This window comes from Sarcophilus harrisii, chromosome 3 (assembly GCF_902635505.1).
Source record: "Sarcophilus harrisii chromosome 3, mSarHar1.11, whole genome shotgun sequence".
Taxonomy (NCBI): domain Eukaryota; kingdom Metazoa; phylum Chordata; class Mammalia; order Dasyuromorphia; family Dasyuridae; genus Sarcophilus; species Sarcophilus harrisii.
Window position 1 is genome coordinate 81671297 of NC_045428.1, and position 26844 is coordinate 81698140.

Sequence of the window (26844 nt, forward strand, 5' to 3'; positions counted from 1 at the left end):
TTTGAGATCTCAATAGAGAGCATTTAATAACCTCTGTAAGTGTCTAGACAGCTTACATAGCACTAGGTGTGTACCTAGCATCATTGAAATGCAAGAAGAGACTGGAAAGAACAGCCTGTCCAATGTAGGAATTCTCATGGCTCTTTCCAAAAGGCATGTAACAACAATAAAGGAGGGTGGGGGTGATAGATTCAAAATGACCTTAAAATTTCCTGTCTTGTCTCTGAATTCCCATCACAAACCCATAAACACAAACCTTGGAGACATTGCCAGTTAGATAGGACTAGCTGCTAGATATTACTATAGCTATTTCTCCTGTTTATTCCTCAACTGGCATTTTCCCCAGTGTATCAGGATACCACCTCTCCAAAGAGGCCTCTGTCAGTTTAGGATGGGGATGACACACTGTATGGGTTCAGGCAGGCCCTCTGTTGTTATTATTCTCATTATTTAGTGTTTTTGGAGTACAGCATAGTTGCAAAGTGCTTTATTGTAGGTGGCTTGTGCAATATTAGCATCAACTGCCAAGAAAAGTTTAGGGAATCTCTTTTCCTGGGGGCTAGAGATCATCAGTTGTGCTTTTGCCTGAATTAGGAGGTTGTTATTGACCTTCTGAAGTATTTTCCAACCTTATTCCACTCAAAAACAAAATATATTTAGTGTCTACTATGTGAAAGGTACTGAGCTAGGTGCTAGGAATATAAAAACAGAAAAAGATATAGACCCTTAAGGAATTTAATCAGTGTGAGGCAGAATAAGGTATGTACACAGCTCTGATTCAAGCAACAGAGAAATCATGACAGAGGAAAAATCCAAACAAAAATTTTATGAGAAATTTAAAAAGTGAGAAATTTTTCTCTCCCAAGGTAGAACAGACCAAGCAGATAATATGGTAAGCATAAATTTGGTCAGAATATAAATTCTATGAAGTGAAATAGTATGAGATAAAACTAAAAGAGGGGCATTGGAATCAGATTATAGAGACCACTGGTTACTAGTGGTCATGGTTTTGTAGAGTAGAATGATGTAATCAGAATGTTTTATTTAGGAGATTATATGGACAGCATGAAAGAAAAAGGCTAGGAATAAGAAATGTAGTCAAGAGGAGATTATAATATTATAATAGTCTAGGTGAGAAGTGCTAAGAGCTTTAATTAGGATAGTTGCAGTAGAAGTAAAAGAGATGGAACAGATGTGGTAGATATTATGGAATTAGGAATAACAAGATTTAGGAACTGGATGTTGGAAAAGGGGGAGAAAAATGGAAGTCAAAGATGAATCTGAGATTTCAAGCCTAGTGATCTGGAAAATAATGGTGTGAGTAGAAACAGAAATGTTAGTAGGGAGGACTGATCTGGGGGGAATATGAATAATTTCATTTTGGACATATTGAGTTGAAGATGGCAATTCAATAGAAGATACACAGCAGGCAGTTGGTTTTTAAAATAATTTCTCATGTGTATTTTAAAAAAAATTTCCAGTGGTATTGTATTTTTCAAATACATGTGAAAATTGTTTTCAACATTTGTTTTTGTAAGACTTGTAAGTTCCAAATTTTTCTCTCTCACTCCCTTACCTTCCATACCCTAAGACAGTAAGTAATCTGTTATAGGTTAAATATATGCAATTCTTTTAAACATATTTCCATCTTTGTTATGTTGTGTAAGAAAAATCAGACCAAAAGGGAAAAAACCATGAGAAGAAAATTGTTCTGCATGCTTCTCTCTCTGGATGTGAATGGCATTTTCCATCCCAAGTCTATTGGAATTGCCTTGAATCACCACATTGTTCTCATGGGTATTTTGAGATATTAATGGGACTGATTTCATGAACCTCCTTTAAAAAGATGGATGTGCTGAGGCAGAGGGAAACAATTTTGATTAGGACCACACAAGAAGTCAATCACATGAGGGAGGTTTCATTTTGAAGAGAGGAGATAAAATGACTGTGATATAAAGACAAAAGACATAAATTTAAAAAAATAATTTCAAAGTGTTTTTAGTATTTAGAATTGAATTCATGTACTCATTATTTTGCAGCTAGGTGGCTAGCCTGAGATCAGTAAGACTCAACTTCCCAAATTCTAATCTGATCCCCTACCTTGACTATCTGTGTGATCCTGAGCAAGTCGGTTAATTCTGTTTGCCTTAATTTCTTCATCTGTAAAATGAATTGGAGAAGTAAATGGCAAGCCTCTCCAATATCTTTGCCAAGAAAACCCCAAGTTGGGTCATGAAGAGTTAGACATGACTGAAATGACTGAACAACAACAACATTCATTAACTTGCATGAAAAATTTTACAGTTGGAATGGGGCTATCTAGCCTTCCCTGTGCCAGAAAAAGAATATAAAAACTCTCTTTACAAGCTACCCAACAAGTAATTATCCAGACTTTGCTTTAAAATTTCCAGTGGGGAAAACCTACAAATTCCAAGGTATCTCATTCCTCTTTTAGATAGGACTATTAGGAAATTTTCCCATCTATCAAGCCTAAATTTGCCTTGTTGCAACCTAAGGTCTATGACATATATAATTCCATGAAATACCTGAGGCTTTCCCGTCTCACACTTGAAGTCCCCAGGATAATCACATTCCAGATGTAAGGTCCTCCACACATTTAAATACACTCCAAGTAGTTCACTAGTTTGCACTAAGACTTTTGTCCGGCCACTGAACTCTGATGACTCTGGAGCAGTGAATGAGGCTGATGACTTTTTGGAGGTCTCCCTCATTTTAATTCAATTCACTCACAAGTTAAGATATCACCCTAATGATATAATTGATCCTCTTCAAAAAATGAAGAATGAACAACAATATACAATTATTTTAATGAAACTGCATAAATTCAAAAGTAGCAATAGAACTTTCTTTCATAAATCTGTGTCATGCTCTCCCACAAATATACATACCACCAGTAAAGAGAGTAGACAGAAAGAAATAATGCAGAGGGGGAGGGTCAGTATGATCAAATTGCCAATATCTAGCCCCCTCAAATTAATTTCAGGGCTGCTTTCTAATAAACCACAAAGGGCTTTTTGGTTCTGGAATGCCATGATTTTCTTCAGGCCTCCCAAGCCCTTTGGGTTTTGCCTTACAAATAAATCTGAGAAAGTACAAAGCCTAAACTAAGAGAAAAATTCATTATTTTCTTCCTGTCCCACATTCCTGGCTTTATTATGTATGTGTGGCCACCAATAAGCATCTCAGGTTTTTAGTTGCTTTACTCATATGACAACCCTTAAAATTCTTAGTCAGTGATCATATTTCCATAAATCTTCTTTTCTCCAGGACAAATATCCCCAGTTCTTTCAATCAGTCCTCATAAGGCATGATCATCTAGGTAGCCTCTGGCTGATCTCCAGCTTGTCAAAGCCCTTCCTAAAATATTGTGCCCCAAGTTGAACAAGATACCTGATGTGGCCTGATTAGGCACAGTACAGCTGGGCTACTGTTGATCACTTCCCAGATCTTGAAAACTAAATTTCTTAATACAGAGTGATCAAATTACCTCTTTGGGGGGGCTGAAATATCACATTGTTGACTCATATTACCCTTGTGGTACCATAAAACCTGGAATTTTTTCCAGTTTTTTTATCTCAAATGTAAGACTATATTTATTCATGTTAAATTTCATCTTATAAAATAAAATAAGAAGGTGTGGAAGGAGCCATGTAAAGTTATACATACTAATGCCCTGTTGTAGCTATGAACTGGTCCAGACATTGTGGAAAATTATTTGGAATCATGCAAGAAAATTCTCTAAACTGTTTTTGTGGCATGTACTATGTGCTCACTATAACTATCTAGTTTTTTACAAGCATATCATTTGATCCTCATGACAATCCTGTGAGGTAGATGCTATTATTATTATTATTATCATTATTATTCCCATTTTACAGTTGAGGAAACTAACTCAGAGATTAGGTGACTTTCCTATGGATTATATAGCTAGGAAGTATCTGAGATCAGATTTGAAACTCAAGTCTTACTGACTCCAGACCCAATAGATCCTTCTGCTACTATGCCTGCCTCTATTTGGTATATATTCCAAAAAGCTCAAAGACAGATGCCAGAGATATAAAAATCTTAAAGCAATTTTATGTTAGTAAAAAAAATGGAAATACAGTAGGTTGCCATCAATTGGGAAAATGATTGGACAAAATGCCCTATAGGCTATGCTGGAGCCGGCTCTAACCAGCTTATAAAAGCTGATTACTAAATTTTCATTGTGATCATTTAAATCTCAGAAAGTGACAATCACTTTAAGAGCTTGATTTTTTGTTTTTTAAATTTAATAATGCAAATAAAACTTAAAAGTGGGTGTGTAAACATTTTTTGGGGAAGGAGTACCTTTCTCCCAAAACATTTATTAGCACAACCTTATATTGCTCTATATACATCGCTTAAGGTCAGTAGGAACACAGTAGAAAGCTCAGGGAATGAAGAAATCAGCAATAGACTGAAGTTCTGGTGACTGACTATAGGATAATAATAATACTCATAATTGAAATTTATATGGTATTTTGGGCAGCTAGATGGTTCATTGGATAGAGAGCCGGGTCTAGAGTCAGAAAACCTGAATTCAGATCTGGCCTCAGCTACTTCTTCACTGTGTGATCCTGAGGAAGTCATTTAATTTCTCTCTGCCTCAGTTTCTTTATCTGTGGGGAAGAAAATGGCAAATCACTCTAGTTTCTTTGCCAAGAAAATCCCAAAATGGGTCATGAAGAGTTGGACAAGGCTGAAACAACTGAACAACAACATATATAGTACTTTAAATTTTGCTAAGTACTTTGTATCCATTATTTCATTTGAGCCTCACAACATCTCTGAGTGAAATGGAATAAATATATTGAACTTTAAGAAACAATGTATATGAATGATTCAGAGAAACATGGGAAGACTTGTATGAACTGATGCAGAGAAAACAAAGAATAGGAGAATAATCTGATCAGTGCCTACAAGAAATGAAAGTATTTAACTAAAAGGTATTTAGCTTAATTGACATTATCAATCTTGGTCCTTCAGAACAAATAAATGAAACATTCTTTCTTCCTTTCAAGAACAAGGTGAGGAGGAATTGCAAATAAGAAGTGTTGCATATATTGTCAAACAGGGTCATGTGGAAGGTCAGTTTTGCTTAATTTTTTTTCTCCATTGCAAGGGAAAGTTCAGTGGTGGAGGAGGAGAAATGCTTATGATTTTTCTAATTGCCTTAATAAAATTTTTTTAAATCGTGGTTTATAGAGATATTTTCACATTGTGTCTCTATCATCGAATATGTTAACTATTTCAGCTTTTTGTTCTCAGCAAACTTGAGAAACATGCTACCCATTCCTTTATTCTCTGATGAAAATGTCCAAAAGTTTAGGACTAAGCACAAATCCTGGTTCCTCCACCAGAGTTCCTTCTGAGATACCATTTATGACTGATTTTTGCATCAAGTCATTCAAACCAATTCCAAGACTATCACATGGTACTTTTATCTAGTCTTCATGATGCCATCTTTCCCATGCTATGAGCAGAAAAGCTATTTTGTTAAATTTGTCTGATGCTGGTGAACTATATAGGCAAATTAAAGCTATAGTATTGACCTGACCTACCAGCCTAATAGCCCACTCAAAAAAAGAAAGTAAGTTAGCCTGGTAAAATTTGTTTTTGATGCAGTCATTCTAGCTGTGATCATTACTTCATTACATCATTATTATGATCATTACTTCCTTTTCTGGATATTTATTAAACCATTCTTTTAATGATAGTCTAAAATTTTACTAGTAGTTGAAGCAAAGAATTTACTGGTTTATAGTTTGTATACTTGAATCCCTTCTCTACTTTGAAAATCAGGATATTTGCCCTTTTCTGGCCTTGTCTCATCTCTCTATCCATATCACCTCTCCCACTATCCATAATTTAGCAATGATCATTGGTGGTGATTGACTCACCAGTCACACCAGTTTTTTCCATCCATAGGATGTAGTTCTTTTGGTCCTGGTAACAGGAACTCACCAAGAACAACTAGATGGTGTTTTATTTTCTCTTTTCTTACCTCAGGTTTTAACTGCTTAATAGTCATTCCTTTTGCTTCCATCCTTTCCAGTCAAAAGCTTATTATTGTTGTCAGAGGAAACATAAATGAAATAAGACTTGAATATCTTTGAATTCTTCTTCTCCTACGCTATCATAATTTCTTTCATCATAACCAACAGTACCTGCTCTTTTTTGTCCTTCTCTTGTCTCTGACATAGCTTAAAAAAATATCTAACACTATTTGTTGTTTAGCATTCATTACCAACTGCAACTTACTCAGGACTTCAGGGCTCTTGATATGAATCTTATAGGACCAATTTAACTGTCTTTATTTCACTTTACTATAGTAGTTCTAGTATTAGTAATGGTAATGGTAGTGGTGGTAGTAATGATGGTAGTGGTGGCAGTAGCAGTAATTGTAGTAGTAGTGATAGTAATAGTAGTAATAGTGGTTGTAATAGTAGTAGTGGTGGTACTGATGATGTGGTAATAGTAGTTATAATAGTAATGTTGTTCAGTCTTTCAGTCAAGTCTTACTCTTCATGATTACATGGATAGAATCTATGATTTGTTTGTATTTGAGGGGCAACATGTTGGAGTACTTTGCCATTTCATTCTCCAAGGAGTCCCCATTTTACAAATGAGGAACTAGGGTCACAAAACTAGTAAGCATCTAATCCTGAATTTGAACTGAGGTCTTCCTGCCAGGAAGTCCAATGCTCTATCTACTGTGCCATCTAGCTGCTCCAATAATAATAATAGCTGATATTTCTATAGCACTTTTTATGTGCCAGGCATTGGGCTACGTGTTTTACAATTATCTCCTTTCATCTTTACAACAACCTTAGGAATGGGTCTGGTTATTATCCCTGTTTTACAAATGAGGAAACTATATATTTTTTCAAACCTAAGTTGGTTAAGAAGTTCCCTGTGTAACCACATCATTCTCTTTAAACAATTTTTTTTCCTTGCTGGAATTATTTCTCTCTTCCTTCCTTTCTCGCATAATATATACCTATGATCAGCTCTGAGCTTCCTTACAGTGATTTCTATGTGTAGAACTTCCTCTCTCTTTTGAGAAGTAGAATTTTTGTCTATGGGAATCTTACTTATCCTTTTTCTGAACCCTTTGAAATATGCTCTCCAAAAATCTAGGGTGCGGTTCGGACTATTTCTGGCTTTCTTTTCCTTTTCTATTGTGAATGCTAAGATGGAACAATTACTTCCCTAAAAGGTTCCCATCATTTCTGCTGTAGCAACCATTTCTTTCTTGGTGAGAATAAAGTCTGCAGCAGCAGTTTCTTCTGCCCACAAATTTAACTTCTTATCCCACTCTCCAAAGTATCTCCCCACCTTAAAAGAATGAGCAAGAGAAACAGTGGACTACAGAAGGGGACCGGGAAGGCAGTTTCTAAAATGGGGAAGTAAACAATGACAGGAGGAGGTATTGGCTGTGAGTTCGATTTAGATTGCTCAAACCTGCTATTGTGGTGTTTGCCAATCAACTTTTGGCTTCTAGTTTCCCCTGAAATGACTAATTAGTGTGCACAGAGCAGCCCATTATCCCAGCTCCCACACCACGTGCTCCATTTAACAGCTGGCCTGTAAGGACCTGTCCTTCTTCCTGAATGCCAGGTGTAATGAATGGCTCCCAGGATCCTGATGACTTGGGAGGTACCTGACCTCACTGACCCTCTTGACCATACTAGCCAGGTGCTAAAGGGTTGAAAAACCTCCCTGGCACCTGAAGCAGTGTTGATTTTTAGAAAGACCCGGCAACTGGCAGGAATAAAAGACTTGGTAGCGCTCATGGTCCACTAAAAAATCAGAGACATATTTATTACCTGAGCTCTTAAGGGAAAAAAAAGGCAGCAGGAAGCTAGGTGACTTCTTATCCCTGAGTCACAAGGCAAATGGCTAGGCAAGTTGGTAGAATGGAAAGACTTCTAGATTTAGAACCAGATCTGGGGTTTGAATCCTTCATTTGATAATTAATTGCCTATGTGACATTAAGAAAGTCACTTCATTTCTGTGGGAAGAAAGAGGGAGAAAGAGAGAGAAGGAGGGGGGGGATGGTAGCCCACACTGTGATCCCTACTATTAGGGTGATAGGCTGGCAGATCTCTTGAGCTGCATTGGACTCTATTGATCAGGTATCCATACTAAATTCAGCATTTGATAAGTTGGGCAGGGAGGGAGTCAAAACAGGCAAGAGATGGGGCAGTTAGGTGGTGCAGTGGATAGAGCACCAACTCTGAAGTCAGGAGGACCTGAGTTCAAATCTTATCTCAGACACTTAACACTTCCTAGCTGTGTGACCCTGGGGAAGTCACTTTACCCCAATTGCCTCAGCAAAAAACAAAAACAAAAACACGGGTAAAAGATGTTATGCTAATCTTAGTGGGATCAGGTAGGACTCCTGCAATTTTAAAATGGACCAAGATTGGGAGATTTAGCCTTAAAAAAAAGAGAGAGGATGTTTGAGGAAGTAGATAATAATAAATTAATAGCTAGCATTAACATAGTGCTTTAATGTTTGCAAAATGCTTTACAAACATTATTTAATTTTATCCTCAGGATAATTCTGGGAGGTAATTGCTATTATTGTGTCTCTTTTATACACGAGGAAAGTAAGGCAAATAGTGGTTGACTTACCCAGGGTCACATAACTAGTAAGTATCTGAGGTCATATTTGAACTCAGGTTTTTTTGATTTCAGGTCCAGTGCCCTACCCATTGTGCTGCCTGTCTTCTGTTTTAGCTCTGAACCCTATAAACTTTGATTCTTATAATATAATTTCCCAGATTATACCAGGCTGATAATTGGATGATGCATATAAAGTTTAGAAAGTGCTTTATATACATTATTACACTTGATGTTTACAACTCTGGGACATAAGTATTACAGACAAGGAAAATGAGGCTGAGAGATTGGTTACACTAGTTAGTGACTGAAGTGGGATTCAGACTTGGTACTTTCTGAGTCTAGGACCATCATTCTTCCTTAATGAGAATAAAGTCCACTGCCTCTGGAAAGTACAGACTCAACACAAAAGATAAATGGTCTAAGGATATGAACAGGTAGTTACTAAAAGAAAAAACGCTAACCCTAAATAACCATAACCCTAGTCCTAAAATGCCTCTTGACTCTGACTCTAATTGTAACCCTAACTCTGACTCCTGTCTCTCTATTTCTAGCCACATGAAAAAATGACTACTCCCAATTAGAGAAATACAAATATAACTTAATTCTGAGATGCCACCTCACAACATAAGATTGGCAAAGATGACAAAAAAAGAAAATGACAAATGTTTGAGGGGTGGGCTATGATAAATCTCTTGGTGGACCTTGAAATGGGTACAAGAATTCTGTAAAGCAACTGGGAATTATACACAAAAGCTTATTAAACAGTGTATGACCAAATGCCACAGGTTTACTTCTGCGACCTATACACAAAAAAAGATCAAATAAAGAAGAGGTCCCCATATGTCAAAATATTTATAGTAGTACAATATTTTTGTAGTGGCTAAGAATTGAAATTGAAGGGATTTCTGTCAGCTGGGATATGGTTGAACAAGTTGTGCTATATGATTATGATGGAATACTATTGTGCCATAAGAAATCACAAGCAGAATGATTTTAGAAAAACCTGGAAAGACTTACATGAACTGATGCAAAATGAAGTGAAAACATTATACAAAGAAAAACTATATTGTGTGGTAATCAGCTGTGAATGATCTGTTTATTTTCAGTATTACAATGTTCCAAGGCAATCCCAAAACACTCATGATACAAAATACTATCTACCTTTACAGGGAAATCTGATAGTCTTAATGAGATCAAAACATATTATTTCTCTCTGTCTCCTCCTTCTCTCTTTTTGTCTCTGTTTCCCTCTCTCTCTTTTGGTTCAAGTTTTCAACCACAAAATGACTAATGTGAAAATATGTAAAACATAATTGTCCATATATAATCTATATCAAATTGCTTATCCTCCCAGGGAGGAAGGGAGAGAATTTAGAACCAAAATTAAAAAAAAACAATTGTTACAAATTGTTTTTATTTGTAATTGGGAATAAATAAAATACTTTTTAAAAAATGCTGTGATCCTGGGGGAAAAAAAGTAGCTGCATAAATTTGTGGTATATGAATATAATGGAATTCTATTGTGCTATTAAAAAATGGGGAAATGGATGATTTCAGAGACATGGAAAGACTTGTAGGGACTGGTGCAGAGTGAAGCAAGTAGAACCAAGAGAACAATTTATAAAATAACATCAACATTATAAAACAATTTTGAAGACTTTTATAAACCAATGGTGAATGAAATGAGTAGAACGCAGAGAACAAATTTGTCCAGTAATAACAACATAGCAAAGACAAGAACATTGATCAATGCAATGAGCATCTCTAATTCTCAAGAATTAATTATGAAAGATCCTATCTCCTGACTGATAGACTTTGGGTCAGAATGAGTCATCACACACACACACACACACACACACACACACACACACACAGAGAGACACGACATTGTCAATGAGGAATTTTATTTCACTTGGCTATGTGTGTTTGTAAAAAGGAATTTGTTTTTCTCCTTTTTTTCACAATGTGATGAGAGGGTGGGAAATAGATAAAATAGTTTTATAAACTAAAATAATAGTTTTATTGACTAAAAAACCTACTTTGGAACAAAAAAGCAAAGTACCCCTTATTTCTTAAATATATATTTTTGTCAAACCAATACCAAATCAATCCCTGAGCTCTAAGATTCCCATGCAATCATATTCCAAGACTTCTTATGCTGTGGATAGAGCTGATTAGCACTCTCAACCTTTCCAGGACTGATGAAATCCTCACCTCAGATTCAAAAAATCTATTTCATGATACAAAATAGGTGAAATATTGTTCTACAGAAGTCTTGAAGAAAATATTTTGTGGGCTGCAATCTCAAGTCAACATTATGATATAGCAGCCAAAAAAAAACCCCAAACCAAAAAAACCTCACGTGATCTTAGGTTGTAATGAGAGGGATAGCTTTTAGAAATAAGAATGAGATAGTCTTCCTATGTTCTGTAGTAGTTATATCACATTTGGAGTATTATATTTCATTTTGAGCACCACATTTCAAGAAGGACATTAAGTTTCATAGCATCCAAAATGGGACAAGTAATATGATGATGAGAGTTGAGCTCATGAAAGATGAGAATGAGTTTAAGGAAGTGAATGTAACTAAGCCTAGAAAAAAAAAGACTCAGGGGAAAGAAAGGGATAGTATAGGATAACTATTTTTATGTATTTGATGGGCTTAGAATTATTGTTTGAGGTGGCAGCTAGGTGGCACAGTAGATAGACACTGGCCTTGAAGTCAGGAGGATCTGAGTTTGTATTCAGACTGTCACTTGACACTTATTATTGTGTGACCCTGGGCAAGTCACTTAGCCATGGTTGTCTTACTCCCTCCCCCCAAAAAATTGCATATGAAAAATTATTCTGTTTGGCCATAAGGGCAGAATTAGAAATATTTGGTAGAAGTTGCAATGAGGCAAATTTTGGATTGATATTAGGTGAAAAATTTTATGAACTCTTAGAACTATTAAAAAATTGAATGAGCTGCTTCTAGATTCCCCTTTATTAGAAGCCTTCAAGAAAAGACTAGATGATAATTTCTCAGATTATAGATGGATTTCTTTTAAAATAACCATTAACATATGGTGCTTCAAGGTTTGTAAGATACTTTACATAAATCATGTTATTCTCACAATATCCCTAAGAGGTATTTGCTATTATTATCTCCAGTTTTACTGATGAGGAAACTGAGTCAGAGAAAAGTAGATAAATGACTTGCCTAGGATATGTATTACCCCACCTGCTACATTTTTCATATATAGGTTGAACTGAAGGACCTTTGAGGTTTCTTCCAACTCTGAAATCCTGTGACTTTGTTGTTCTCAGAAAGAACCGATCAGCTTTTTTAGAACTGCAGTATGAAGAGATCATACAGTGAAAGTGATGATGTAAATTAGGAGAGGTGGGGCAAAGGCTGTCAGTATAATGAGATAGAAAAGATGAAGGTTGCATTAACAGTACTGAGGCTTAAATAATTTACAATAAATCACTTTTTGCTGTTATGATTAAAAAAATAAGATATTTGGGTTACATGGATTTCGGGTTTAGTGAAAATCACTGGATTATCAATATCCCAAATATTACAATACAATACAATAATATTACAATACAGTAAAACACATGACATGAAATTATACTGATCATAATTTAATCTTTTTGATGATTCATAAGGCATTTTTGGGATCCCAGAGCCTCAAGTACATATTTTTGTATATTATCAATAGATAGTATTGTTAAAAAAAAAAATCTTGTTATTTAAATTTTTAAGTTGTTCATGTTCTGGACCTAAAAGGGTGATTAAAGGAAGGGAATAAGCATTCAAATAGTGCCTACTATGTGCCAGGCACTGTGCTTTTTACAAATATTATTTCATTTAATTTTTACTGCAACCTTGGTGCTATTATCCCCATTTACAACCAAGTATCAGAGGAAGTATTTAAACTAGATGACACAGTCAATGGTGTGTCATCCATGGAGTCAGGAAGCCAAAGTTTAAATAAGGTCTTAGACATTAACTGTGTGACCCTGGACAAGTCACTTACTCCTGTTTTCCTCAGTTTCCTCATCTATAAAATGAGCTGGAGAAGGAAATGGCAAATCACTCCAGTGTCTTTGCCAAGAGAACCCCAAATAGGGTCACCAAGAATTGGAAGTGACTGAAAAAAAAAGACTAAATGACAATGATTTCCTGCCTTCGTTCTAACATCTTGGTTCCACCTCCCCCTGACAATGACTCCCTAACTTCAAGTCCATTACTTTAGTTACTGTTCCACAAATTGTCCACAATATTGTGTTGTGTGAAGCTAAGGCCCAGGAAGACAGTGCTCACTTAAAGAATGTTTGAAAATAGTTGCTTGTGTTTGGGGAAAAAACAGCCAACAAAATGACATTGCTGTATTTCCCCTGGAAGCCTGAGAGCTTTGACATCTGATTTCTTAGTTTAACATTTATCTTTACTCATTAAGACGTTGTGTCATCAAAAATGTCAAGGAGTAGGTGTGCATTGAGCTATCAAACTCAGACATATTGCCACATCTATTTCAGTAGATCCATATATAGAACTTGAGATGATGTGGGATGCTTTAAAATTTTAATTGCCACCTATTTGAGACAACCTCATTTCCCACAGGTTCGAGTGGAGACTAAGTTATGTAGGTCTTTCTAATTAGTAGTTAAACTTTTATGGGTTTTTCTGTAAGCCCCACTACACACTGAGCTGACATTTTTCCTCTAACCACCCTCACCCCCTGGCTTTTTGGTTCCATTATTTTGGTTTTAGTGCTTTTAGCTGCTGATTTTCATTTTGAGTCAAAAAAATAATAACAAGCAACATTATTTGGGAGATGTTCTTTTTTTTAAAACTATCTATGGGTTTTCTTGTTTCCTTTAGTATCATACCTTAGCTCTCCAGGCTCCCCTCTCCCCTCTCTTCCCTTCCCTAAACTATGGTTTTTGTAATCAAGTGGTTCAATCTCATAGCTTTCTACTATTCTTATTTCTTCTATTCCTCCATATTGTCATTACTTATTTTGTGCTTCTTCTCCCAATGTAGGAATGCAAAATCTTTATAAGCAGAAAGCATAGTAAATTAAATCTTTTTAATAGAATTCCTAAAGTCCCTTCTCTTGGCCAAAAGCATCATTATAGCCCTCAGGTGTTACAATTTGTGTAGAAGGAGAATATTACAAGCAGAAATATGACCAACAATTTTTGTGCCTCAGGTAAGTGACATGAAACAAACCTTCAATTCAGTTGGCCAAGGGAGGAGGTAGAAACTCCAGAATAGTGCAAGGCTGCTGAGGCAGACACAGTGTGGGAAGGAAGGGGAAATGCCAGGCTAGGGGAAAACTCACCGGTGTGGCTGTTGGGGAGAGAGCAGTACCACCTGGTCTTTTCCATTTAACTAATTATCTTTGACTTTCGGACTGCATGCACTGTTGGCACCCTCAAAATTTCAGTGCCCTGGTTCAGAACTCCAGTTGCTCAGCCCTAGTTATAGTTCTGATCAAAAGTTTCAAGTCTATATACTATTTAAGTTCCTATAAGTTAATATAAATATTCCTTTCATATATTCATATGTTAATGGATTTTTAAGAACACTATATCTGTTAAGACACATATATATCATTATATTCATGTTCTACATACATGTAAGCAAATTTCATCTGATATAGTTAGGCTAGAATTATGTAAGAAAATATAGACTGGGCAACTAGGTAGTGCAGTGGATAGAGCACCAGCCCTGAAGTCAGGAGGACCTGAATTCAAATGTGCTCTGACACTTAAAAAAATTCCTAGCTGTGTGACGCTGGGCAAGTCACTTGATCCCAATTGCCTCAGTAATATATATATATATATATATATATATATATATATATATGATGGAGGCTTTATGTATAATGCTTATAGATCTCAAGGTGATCCACCTCTCCAGCAAAGTTACTGTGTAGTTTATCAAAATGAATAGAATTGGAATTACAACTTGTGATTTGACACAAAGAAAACAAAGCGCAAAATAGCTCAGCTTGTGCTTGTTTTGCCCTCATCAATTTGCTATCAATTATTTTCATAGTCATTAGCTAATCTGTGACTCACACAGATGAGGCAAAGTGCACATAATTAAGGGAATCAGGACAAATTTGGATAATCTCCATCAAGCAAGTCAGGTAAATTCAGGTGATGTGAAACTATTTGTCAGAATTTTGACAGTTATGATGGTCTGACATTTTTCCTCTCTCTCTAAAGTCTGAGAAGCCAAATGGACCTCCATAACCCCCCCTGGGAAAATATTGGATAAATCTTTGCAGTATCATCAACTGTTAAGACCTGGAAAGAGTTTTAGAAGCTGCCTCCTCTAGCTCTCCACCCAATTCAGAAATACTTCCTACAAACATCTCTGGCAGCTGGTAATCCAACCTCTAGAGATCGGGATGGGGAGAATAATCCATGAAGCAACAATCCCATCACTGGACAACTCTAGCGATTAGGAAATTCTTTCCTAGGCTGATCAAAATGCTGCCTTCCTCTAGCTTCTATTCATGAGTCATAGTTCTGACCCCTGGAGCAAAACAGAAGATAAAAGTCTTACTCTGACAATGAGAAGGGGGAAAGTGAAAGTTTATAGCAAGTATAACAGGGATGGGGGATGGGGACTAAAAAGAGAAAGGATGCAAGACATGTGGGAAAAGATAGTCATCAAAACAGATGCCTTATGTTTACATAGTACTAGATAATCTGTTTCCTTCTAGTTCTAAGATTGTTATTGAACACAGCATAATTTCATTTTTATATTTTTTTCAAAGAGATTTGACAAATAACTCATCTGAATCTCATGACAGCTCTGCACTATCTACAAACAGGGTTGGTAACATAATCTGCATTTTATAAATAACCATGCCTTAAGGTTTACAAAGAATTAAGCCTATAATGTCTTATTTGATCCTATGAGGTAGGGCTCCTTCCATTGTAGCTGGAAGGGACCTCAGAAGTCAGCCAGTCCAAGTTCATTATGTTACACCTTGAGAAACTGAGACTTGGGGAGGTTAAAAACCATGGCTTAGGTAGCACAGGGAGTGTTAAGAGATGGGATTCGAACCCAGTACCTTTTTTTTCTACCATACCAAGGAAGTATGAGTGTTAGTACCCCCATTTTATAGAGGAGAAAACAAAGGCTCAAAAAATGATTTGCTCAATACCATGTGGCCATAAGCGACAGAGTTTGCATTCAATAGTCGGTCTTCTGACTTTATTTTCAGTGTTCCTTCCCTTCCATCACCCTCTGAATGAATGCATGAGTTGCCTGGAATTGCCACCAGAGCTAGAATGAGACCTGGGATCTGCCATTTCTTCCTCCAACATGCCTTCTCTTTAACACCTGCAGAATGAGTCTCATACTCACCCCATCACTCCCATATGCCAATATGGCAGCTGTCAAGTCTTTTAGTGTGTGCAACGCAAAACCTGACCTCTTCTTTTGGTGGCGGTAGGGACGGGGTCCTTTTTTCTTTTCTTCTTGTTTCCATGATGGTTCTGCAAAGTCTTCTGAGTAAAGAATTAAGGCCCCCTTTCGGGTGCTGTAAGTTTTAGGAAGGGATACCCGTTTAATTTGTGCCCCATCCTGGGACCAGCTGATCAGGGACTTTTCTTGGGGTGTCCAGTTCAAATAATCCTATAAAGAAAAGCAACAACTGCCAGTATACAGCCACTTTAAACAACCACCTTGGACAGAATCACAGAGGACATGCATTTGTGTGATTGACATTTTCTGACATTGATTTGCTCCTGTTAGCTCTACCTAATATCAAGCATCTTAATATCATTCATATAATCTAAATTGCTCCTTACTGCTAATGATTAATAGGCAGAATTGCTATATTCTAACCTGTAAACAGCCACTTTAAACAGCCACCTTGGATCCATCACAGAGGACATATATTTGTATGATTGACATTTTCTGACATTGATTTGCTCCTGTTAGCTCTACCTAATAGCAAGCATCTCAATATAATCCATATAATTTAAGTCGCTCCTCGCTGCTAATGATTAGTAAGCAGAATTGCTATATTCTAACCCATATAACTTGTAGGTGGGCTATTTATTCTAGCAGATTTTAGTAGCAGTAAATAAAGATAGAAAGGCAATATGGAATAATAGAGAACTGGTTTCAAAGGCAGAAAAATCTGAATTCAAATCCAGTTGCTGATACATACTGGCTGTGTGATCCTGAGTCAATTGTTTAACTTCTCAATACTGTAGGCAAACTTTCTAAGACCAGTGACAAGACAGGTTCAATCCTGATCCCTGTTCCCTACATGTGGGTCCTGATGTGAAGTCACTGATAAGCCAGTTCTTTAGCTTGGTGGTCAGCAGATAACTTGAAACAGACCTCCAACATCAGGATGTTTAAATGTTTGAATTCTCTGTTCCGACCACCATCTCTCTAATTAACCTCAACCAAAATGAAGGCTCATGCACTCACCATATGTTATAGTTTTATCTAGTTTGCTTCTTTAGGAAGTTATAAAGCCTTCTATATATTATTTGTAAATCTGTACCATCAACAACCATCTGCAATATGGGCTTCTAAGCTTAGACAGGACAAATACTAATATAATAAACACAATTGCTACTGAAATCTCTTTATGACACAAAATTTTCCAGGGTTCCTCTAATGTCCCATTTGTCTTCTAATATTTGATTCAACAAAATTCCAGTCCAACAAAGAATCTGGGCCACCTCCCCATCCTCATCTTAAGTTTGTTGTTGTAAAATCTTATCTACATTAAATGTTGGCTATGAGATAAGAGTCCCAGAATATTAAAGAGAATGTCCTAAATTATTGGGCAGGTACACATTCCCCTAGCCACAATAACATCCTGTTCTAAAAACTCAATCTAGCAACATCCTTGGGAGTTTCCTATATGGAAATTCTGGTTTTGGACCAAATCCTTTTAATTTCCAATTACTTAGCCCAGCCACACCAATTTTATGACAGCAGAGGAGGAGGTTGGGGTAGGTGGTGGCCCTCATTTGGCTAGGCAAAAAAAAAAGACTTTCTTGAAGTCCAAGGAACAACCACAGCCACAAGAACATAAATGACCACCACACCAGGAACCACAAAATGTGGAGACCAAAAGGACAGCCTGCTCTCTTCCCACCCCCAAAAGTACTAGGCTATCACCTGCAGGACTGACCTCTGGTTCCAAGTAGACCTCCAACCTTTTCTGTTTGTTCTGGACCACTTGCCCATTTCCACGGCTCAGGAGGGAGAGAGGGAACATATTTCATTGCTTGCTCCTCCTTTTCAGAAGTCATTCATCTTGCTTTTGAAGTCTGAAACTGCTTACACCTTAAGGTTTCTTTAGGCCAGCAGTGAGCCCCAGAACTTCACACATTGGCCTTTTATTAGGTGCATTTACCCCCCTCTTATGGCAGTTTCTTAATGACACCCTGCTCCACAATTTATACAGTGTGGGTCTTTGTCAGAAAAAAAAATTCCCCAGATCTTTCTAGTCCCAAATCTTCCATCCCTCCCTGCAAACTCTCTTCCTCTCCTGCCTTCTGAGAGGACTTGTTGATGTTCCGTACTGGTTGCTTTGCTACAGGACCAGAGATTCATGAAACACCACTATCCTTCTCTTTGTGAACAAAGCTTGTTTCCCAGTTGCCATGGCAGCAAAGGGAAATTAAGTCCCTTAAATCAGCATGGGAAAGCAAAATAGTAACTGAGAGCTCCCTCAAGGGAAAGCAAGGACACTGAATGGGTCAGGCTCCAATTTCAACCCCTTCTTATGGAGCTCATCTTACGTTTATAGACCAACCCAAATCCCAGCATGTGAGTGTGCTGCTCTCAACTAACGATTAACTGACTCATAACAATTTTACACGGGTCACCTAGTTCAAACCCCTCCTCTTCGGTTTTTCTCTTGGTTGGATTAGGGCATCCCTTGTCTGGACTCAAAATGTCATTTTTGTTTGTTTTTGCTGTGTGCTGTGTACTGGGTTCTTTGTGTGTGTGTTCATGTGTGCAGTATACATGGCGAGGGGAGAGAGAAATATATGGGTTTGCTCAACTCTTTTGCAAACATTCTCAGACCCCTATAAACCCATGTTTCTTTCTTCTAAGGGCAAGGTTGTTGTTCACAGGCTTGTGACCGATACTGCTTGGTTTGCCTCAACTCTTTGGAAAATGCAAAAGGGGAGCAGGCAAAAGTCACTTGGGTGAAATGTGGTCTCTGGACTTGTGGTACCCTCACGGAGGCCTTGAAACCACCCATAACTCTCATCCAGAAGTGGTCTTTCCCCATCTTTCTTATAGGCGTGCCCCCTGCCGACTTTCACAAAGGTGTACAGCAGGCAACAGTCCTGTTTACTTTCAAGCTCATTTTAAACGGGGCTTTTCACAGAAGGCAGCCTTGATGTGCTTTATACAAACAACAGTAGGTAGCAGACAAAACAAATGAGACCTCAGTAGAGACCCATCTAGCTTCCTGAGCAGACAGAACGAGATTAGTTCACAGTGCCGAGTTATTAGAAACATTAGCAAAAATTAACTTTCTCTGGCTTAATTTGTCTTCATCTTCAACTGTAGGATCCCCATGCTCCTTTTAGATTCTATGATCTTGTATTTCATATTTCTGTGCTTTAGAGAAGAGAATGGAATTGGATATAAAAGCAAGGGGAAAAGGATAAGAAAAATCCCAAGAAATAGAGAATCAGGAAAATAGATTTTGCTGCCGACAGATATCTATCTACATATCTGTCTTTCTGTCTGTCTATCTATTTATCTAGCCATCTAGCCATCTATATATCTATAGATAGAGATGGATAGATAGATATAGATAGATAGATAGATAATTTAGATAGGAATCTGGGCTAAGAGGGTAGATCAAAGAGTCAAAGCTTGCTTATTATCTAGCTTAATTCCTTTTTATCGTGAATGAGGAACTGAAGCCCAGAGAAGTTACTTCAATTCACTTTATCTCAATAAACATTTATTAAGCACCTATTGATGTGTCAGGTACTGTGCTAAATAATTTAAGTAATTAATAATTTAAATAAGTTAAGATCACATAGGTAATAATTAACAGATATGATTTGAACCCAGGTTCTCTGATTCCAAACCCCAAATGAAAATTGTACTCTCATACTACCTTTTTCAGTGAGCTTGGCCCTTGTAGTTTAACTTTTGTTCTAGCACTCACAGTGGCTAGTTTTTGGTAAACTTATGTTTACTAACTACATGTTAAACCAAAGAGGAACCTGGGGATTTCTTTTTTTTTTTTTTTTTTTCTTTTTTTCAGCTCTTATTGCTATAGCTAGCGTTTCTAATACAATATTAAATAGTAACGGTGATAGTGGGCAACCTTGTTTCACTCCAGATCTTATTGGGAATGGTTGCAGTTTGTCTCCATTACATATGATGCTTACTGATGGTTTTAAATAGATGCTGCTGATTATTTTAAGGAAAAGTCCATTTATTCCTATACTCTCAAGTGTTTTTAATAGGAATGGATGTTGGATTTTATCAAATGCTTTTTCTGCATCTATTGAGATGATCATATGGTTTTTGTTAATTTGGTTATTGACATGGCCAATTATATTGATAGTTTTCCTAATATTGAACCAGCCCTGCATTCCTGGTATAAATCCTACTTGATCATAGTGTATTATCTTGGAGATGATTTTCTGTAGTCTTTTTGCTAATATCTTATTTAAGATTTTAGCATCAATATTCATTAGGGAGATTGGTCTATAATTTTCTTTCTCTGTTCAGCCTACCTGGTTTAGGTATCAGTACCATGTCTGTGTCATAGAAGGAATTTGGTAGGACTCCTTCATTCCCTATTTTATCAAATAATTTATATAGCATTGGGGCCAATTGGAACCTGGGGATTTCTAACCCTAAGTTAGATAGTTTTCTGATTCAGAGGAATGTAATCATCATTCTTGATAATAGAGTTGAAAAACTAAACCAGGATGGGAGGGGGGGTGGATTTTACTTGATTATTGTCAGTTATGTTAAAAGAACAGTTTGCCTGTTCTTGCGAGACTTAGCCACCTGGAAATGGGAAACTTAAGAGTTTTCAGGGAGTCCTGAAAAGATGAAGCCCAAAAGCTGATAGCAGAAAACAGTAAGTAGCTTATATGCCCAGGAGCCACCATGAGACCATAAGATCATGGTCAGCAGAGAGAGACCTTATTTTTATTTTATATAGATATAGATAGATAGATAGTATTATCAGTGTAGAGTAGGCTCAGAAAGGACAGTGTAATGATATCACCAGAAGATAGGAGAGGGGACTCTCCACATGTATCTTTAGATGTCATATGTGCTCTTTACTCTGGAACATTTGTGGGTTCTCTGGCCACATATTTGGGTACACCTCATGCATAATCCTTATATGATCCTATTTTCCCCACTGATCATGTGTGTGTTTTTGTGAGAAAGTGCCTCCATTTTTGTTTATGGCGAAAGGAAGATGTTCTATTGATAATTTGAAAAAAACCCATTTTTACTATTTTTTATTAAATGACTTTTCATTGAATTAGTTTTGACCTCTGACTGTTAAAAAAAAAAGTAAACACATTGGTGGGAGATGGTGAACTAAGGTTCTTGACTGGATATATTCCCATAGAGTGCCTTGGATGTATTGTAGTATATATGTAATCCCCAGAGGGATGTGGTTTTATTTTGGACCTTCATCCAGTGTAGATTCTACTCAAGGACTGTATATCATGGCATCACTTTACTGATGTCATGTCCTCTTCAAGAGCATAGGACAAACAACAATCTCTGTGAGTTCCTTCCTTCCCTCCTTTCCTTCCTCTCCTCCTTCCTCCCTCCCTCCCCCTTCCTTCTTTTCCTCCTTCCCTCTTTCCCTCCTTCCTTCCTTCCTTCCTTCCTTTCTTCCGTTTTCTCTAGAAACTCTGAGAGTCTTCCCCCTCCAGATTGATTGATTGATTGATTTAAGTTTTTTTTTGTGGGGGGTGTGTGTTTTTTTTTTTTTTTTACTAGAGTCCATTTGGAGAAAGAGGTGATTCTTTGTACAATCACTACCTAACCTTAATCTCTGACTATGTGTTGCTCTCAAACTGAGACCTGTTAAAGACCTTAATTTAAGGCCAAGGTCTCCCAAAGCATCCAGTCATCCTGATCTATATCTGGCCACTGATAGTAATACATGTAATCCTTTTCTCTTTCTTTCTTTCTTTCATTTTTTCCCCTGAGGCAACTGGGGTTAAGTGACTTGCCCGGGGTCACACAGCTAAGAAGTGTTAAGTGTCTGAGCCAGATTTGAACTAGGGTCCTCCTGACTTCAGGGCTGGTGCTCTATCCACTGTACCATCTAGCTACCCCAATCCTTTCCTTTATTATTCCTGACTTCCATCATGCTTTGCCATACAAATTCTCTTGAAGTTTTTATTAAGTCTCAAGGTGATACCAAAACACTTATGGCAGAGAAGGGAACATCTAGAGAGTCCTTTGCTGGCATTCCTGCCACCACAACATCCCAGTTCTTTTTACAAAGGTAGATGTCAAAATGACTGCAATCCTTGTCTGAACCTCCCCCTGGGTTTAATTGATGCTATCAAAGAAAGCAAAGTTGATTTCTCTCTACAAGGTTTTTGGGTCAGTATAAACTGAAAAGAGTCAAATTTAACAAAACTTCTCAATACTAAGGGATACTTAAAAGTGAAATAGATTCCCCCTCACTCAAAGCTTTTAAATAAATGCTGGATGATAACTTCTTAAGTAATGATAATTATTATTAATAATAATGCCTAATATTTACATAGTACTCAGTATGTGCTAAGTGCTTTGCAATTATCTCATCTGAAACTTATAATTCTGTGTAGTAGAGAGAATTTTTATTCAAAGATGGGTTAAAATAAATAGCCTCAGTTCCTTTCCAATTCAGATTCTGTCATTTCTTTTTAACATCAGAGTATTTCACAAATTCCCTACTTCCTCCCCTCCCCCATAGTGCCAGTTATATGATTAGTGTCTGTTGATTAATACATTAAGAGAAAAAGTTATTATAAATTCGGCAGTACTTGTATTTTTAAAAATATTTTTGGAGGACACTTTTTGTCAATAGAAGAGACCAACTTATTGATTTGTTTTTTCAAATAATATTCAGAATTTTCTTATAATAATATTAGTTATATACCACATATTAAATATATATATATATAGTATATATATAATAATAGCTTTTTATTTTTCAAAATACATGCAAAAACAATTTTCAACATTCATCCTTGCAAATCCTGTGTTCCAAATTTTTCTCCCTCCCTCCCTTCTTCCCCCTCCCCTAGACAGCAAGTACTTCAATATAGGTTAAACATATGCAGTTCTTCTAAATAATTCCACATTTATCATTCTTCAGCAGTACTTTTAAATGAAGTTCTATTTTATTAACCATGATATCATCTATATATATTTGAAAATTTCTCATATATATTTGTGACACATTATTTATGCAGTCTGGATTAGGTACATTTGCTCATTTATCACACTAAGTTGCACTGTATATTTTGCTGGAGCCAAATGAAGAGAAAAATTGTAATACTTGTGTAGCGTATTGTTTGTGGACCCCTTGCAGTTACTCTGAGACTCCTTAAGGTTTTCAGACCACAAGTTAGGAATCAGTACCATATTGTATGGAATAAAATTTGTTTTCAAACATTTTCACCTAAGAAGTAAAGGGGGAAATTCAGAGACAGGTTAGAGTAAAATGGAAAACTAGAAACCATATATAGGTTTATATATATATATATATATATATATATATATATATATATATATACATACATACATATACACACACATATATGAGAAACAAGCCTATTGGCTCTATCCAAAGGGATTTGGGGATTGAATTCACCCCATTTTTGAAAGGTTAGGTCATCCATGCAAAGTGACTATGGAGTTCCAATAAGGAAGGTGTCTGACTGGGGCTAGATTGGTGGGTGAGTCAGTACCCTGACCAAGAGAGGAAGACGAGTTCTTGGCTTTTCTAGCTCTGTAGGCAAACTCTGGTCCCTGCAATTTGTAAGCGGTCAGACCAAAGCTCAAAGTAAGCTGCTCCTAAACTGTCATGTTTACATTCATGCTGTTTAATACAGACAATGAACAGATGCAGAGATCAATTAATAGACATTTAAAAGCATTTACTCAGTCTCCACAGCAGTTTATGGGAAGCACATTTAGAAAGCAATAGAAGTTATTGCTATTATAAAGTGCTTGGGGATCCCAGATGAAAGCCCCTTGTAACCAGAAAGTATTTATAACTCAAGAAGAAACCTTCCACACCCATGTTATACAACACTCACACCACATCCTAGCATGCTTGGACTGTCAGTCCATGCAGCCTGTCTGTTTAAATTACACTGTAAAGCCTATAGGGTGGAGACCTTTTATACACATATATATGATTTGCAAAGCATCGTGTTCAATCCTGATATTCTGTAAATAAATAAAAACCACATGAAACAAAGAAAAAATATTCCTTCTTAGGAAAGAGTTAAAGAGGCTATTCAACTACCTTCTCATTAGTACTTCCAGGGGCATGACACCCAATGATGCACTAGAATGATTAGAGCAATAGTTGATGAAGTAATCTGTGAAATATTGTAATCATCATGTAGGCTTTATAAAACATTTCAGATTAGTTAAGTGCTCTATAATCATCTTAGTCATTGTTCCTCACAAATTGTCCAGGAGATAAGCTAGATCACTGGTATGGTTCCTTCTGTGTCTACATGTGTGTGAATGTTCAGTTCTAGGTGCTATGTTTTAGGAAGCACGTCAAAAAGATGAAAATATCCAGAGACCGACAACCAGAATGTGGGAGCCTCATGCCCAAGGAGGATACGTCCAAAGAACAGGGAAACATGTTTAGTCTGGAGAAGAAAATAACCAACCTCAATTATTTGAAAATCTATCATATATGTAGAAAAGAGTTCAGGCCCCGGGGGGGCAGAAGTAGGAACATCAGGTAGAAATTGCAAAAGAGATATCTAGATTTGACATGAAGGCAAAATTTCTTGTATCTTAGAGCATCCCTGAATGGTGAATCTAGATGCAGTTGGAGGGGGGGAAATTTCCTTTCCTGCAATCTTCCATTAAAAGTTGAATGAAATTGGGACTTGGTGTCTCCTTAGGGTACATCCAACTCAAAAATCTGTGATAAACAGATTGGGTTGTAGAGAGATGAAGCTTTTTTGCCCTGAGTCACATAGAAGCAAATCACAACTTCTGTCATCTAAATAAACAATATAATTTGCTTAGTGTCTGGCTCCAGATTCCACCATATTGCTTCAGCCCTGTAATCCACATCACTACTACAGTGTGATAATTGTATTATATGGATAACAAAATGACTATGCAAAGTTTTATTTAGTAGAAGATGAGAACTATCTCTCTTTCCCATTATGATGCTCTTATTTATTTGACTTCAGGCACACTTTTATAGGTGGAGAAGCTGAGGTATACTTAGATTGCTCAATGCCAGAACATGAATCTCACAGTCTTGAATAGAATTCCATGGTTGGCTTCCCAGAAAGCAGCAGCTGGGTAGAACCATCCCATAAAAATATCCTGAAGTCTCTTGTGATAGGAATTCAAAATATCTTTCAGGTGAAATAATAGGTTCTCTGGGCAGTTGAATATTTGACATCCTCTGCTTCTTTCTCTTTGCATCCATATCACAAGAGGAAAGGAGGATTTTGAATTAAGAATGTTTACTTCCCCAACAAAACGATGTAACACTGAAGTTGAAGCACAAGGATGAGGATGTAATCTCACAAAGGGGGAAAAAAAAAAACGATTCCTTAGAACAGAAACAAATCGTCATCTAGGAAAAGTGACTGGAGCTTTTGAAATGAAGATGAGTCAACCCCTGATTTTGAAGTGACACATATGTCTCCTTAGATGTAATAAAATCTTAAAATGAGGGACAATGATTATATAAAGATTGAGAAGTGTGCTGAACTTCAATTAACAACTGATCACCAGAGCAAACTTCGCAAAATATACCCAGGACAAGAAACATGCCCCCAAATTAACTTTTTAAGACAAATTCAGTAGAAGAAAGGAGAGAAACTAGGTTAAGAGGCCCAGTCTCTACTGGGATGGTTTAAGGATGGTTTAAGGCTGCTGCTTGGAAATGGGGGAGGAAAGGTATAGGGTCACACCTATGGAGGGAAAGGGAGAATCAGCATCCTCTGGTTGCTCCATTTTAAACTAATTTCAGTTGTTTACATGCTTCTAAAGGATTATATGTGCTATCAGCACCCTCTAAATCAGGGGTCCTCAAACTTTTTAAATAGGGGGCCAGTTCACTGTCCCTCAGACTGTTGGAGGGCCGGACTATAGTAAAAACAAAACCTTTGTTTTGTGGGCCTTTAAATAAAGAAACTTCATAGCCCTGGGTGAGGGGGATAAACGTCCTCAGCCGCAGCATCTGGCCCATGGGCCGTAGTTTGAGGACCCCTGCTAAATATTGGTAGAATAAGGCTAGCTTATTCTACCCTAGTAACTGCTCTGTATCTATCGAATACTTTCATTGAATTCTATGAAAAAGTAATAACAAAATGTAGGGATTCTTATCAATAAGTATGGGAGATAGAACAGAAGAAGGTTAAACAACAAGTAGATTCCCAAGGCCTAGTAGCTAGTCACTTGCCTGCATTAGGTGTGACTACTTCCAAACAGACCCTGCAAGAATTGGGGGCCCAGAAGCTGAAGAAACACCAAAAGATCAATTGGGAAGACCCAGTTCAAAACTGTGGGACCTACGCAAGGAAGCGGCCCATGTTTGAAGGTTCTACCAGTTCTAGAAGGAATATCTAGTGTTGTTAGAAACTTCCAGGGCTCCATGTTGATGCTCCCCTTGACAACCTGATCACATAATTCCTTCACTTCCTTTGACTTCAAAGACCTCTTCTAAACTACAATTCATTTTCACAATCACATGGTCGATCTTTACATCTAATTCTCTCTCAAAATTATACTATCTCCCAAGTTCAGAAATTATAATTTTTCCTACAAGCCCCTACCATAAACTCTCTACTGAATTCAGACAAGTGGGCTAGCTTTGAAAGTAATATGTTAAATTTATTTTATACTTTAAAATTATATTTTATTTTCATTTCTGAATTCTTTCCCTCCCAGTTCCCCTT

At 37.0% G+C, this 26844-nt stretch overlaps 1 protein-coding gene across 5 annotated transcripts in view; it reads right to left on the minus strand.

Moving 5' to 3' along the window:
• The window catches only part of KIAA2012 (KIAA2012 ortholog), a 152808-nt gene extending 134557 nt beyond the window's left edge, over positions 1 to 18251 (minus strand). For 3 of the 5 annotated variants that reach the window (XM_031958315.1, XM_031958317.1, XM_031958314.1), the window contains exons 1-2: positions 17850 to 18250; positions 16055 to 16324 (exon numbers count right to left, since the gene is read on the minus strand). In XM_031958315.1, coding sequence (XP_031814175.1) covers positions 16055 to 16324; positions 17850 to 17936 — 357 coding nt within the window. In that variant the 5' untranslated portion in view covers positions 17937 to 18250. Of the gene's footprint in view, positions 1 to 16054; positions 16325 to 17849 lie in introns of all 5 variants that reach the window. The other 2 variants (XM_031958316.1, XM_031958318.1) reach the window with 2 other exon arrangements.
• Positions 18252 to 26844: the final 8593 nt, after the last annotated feature.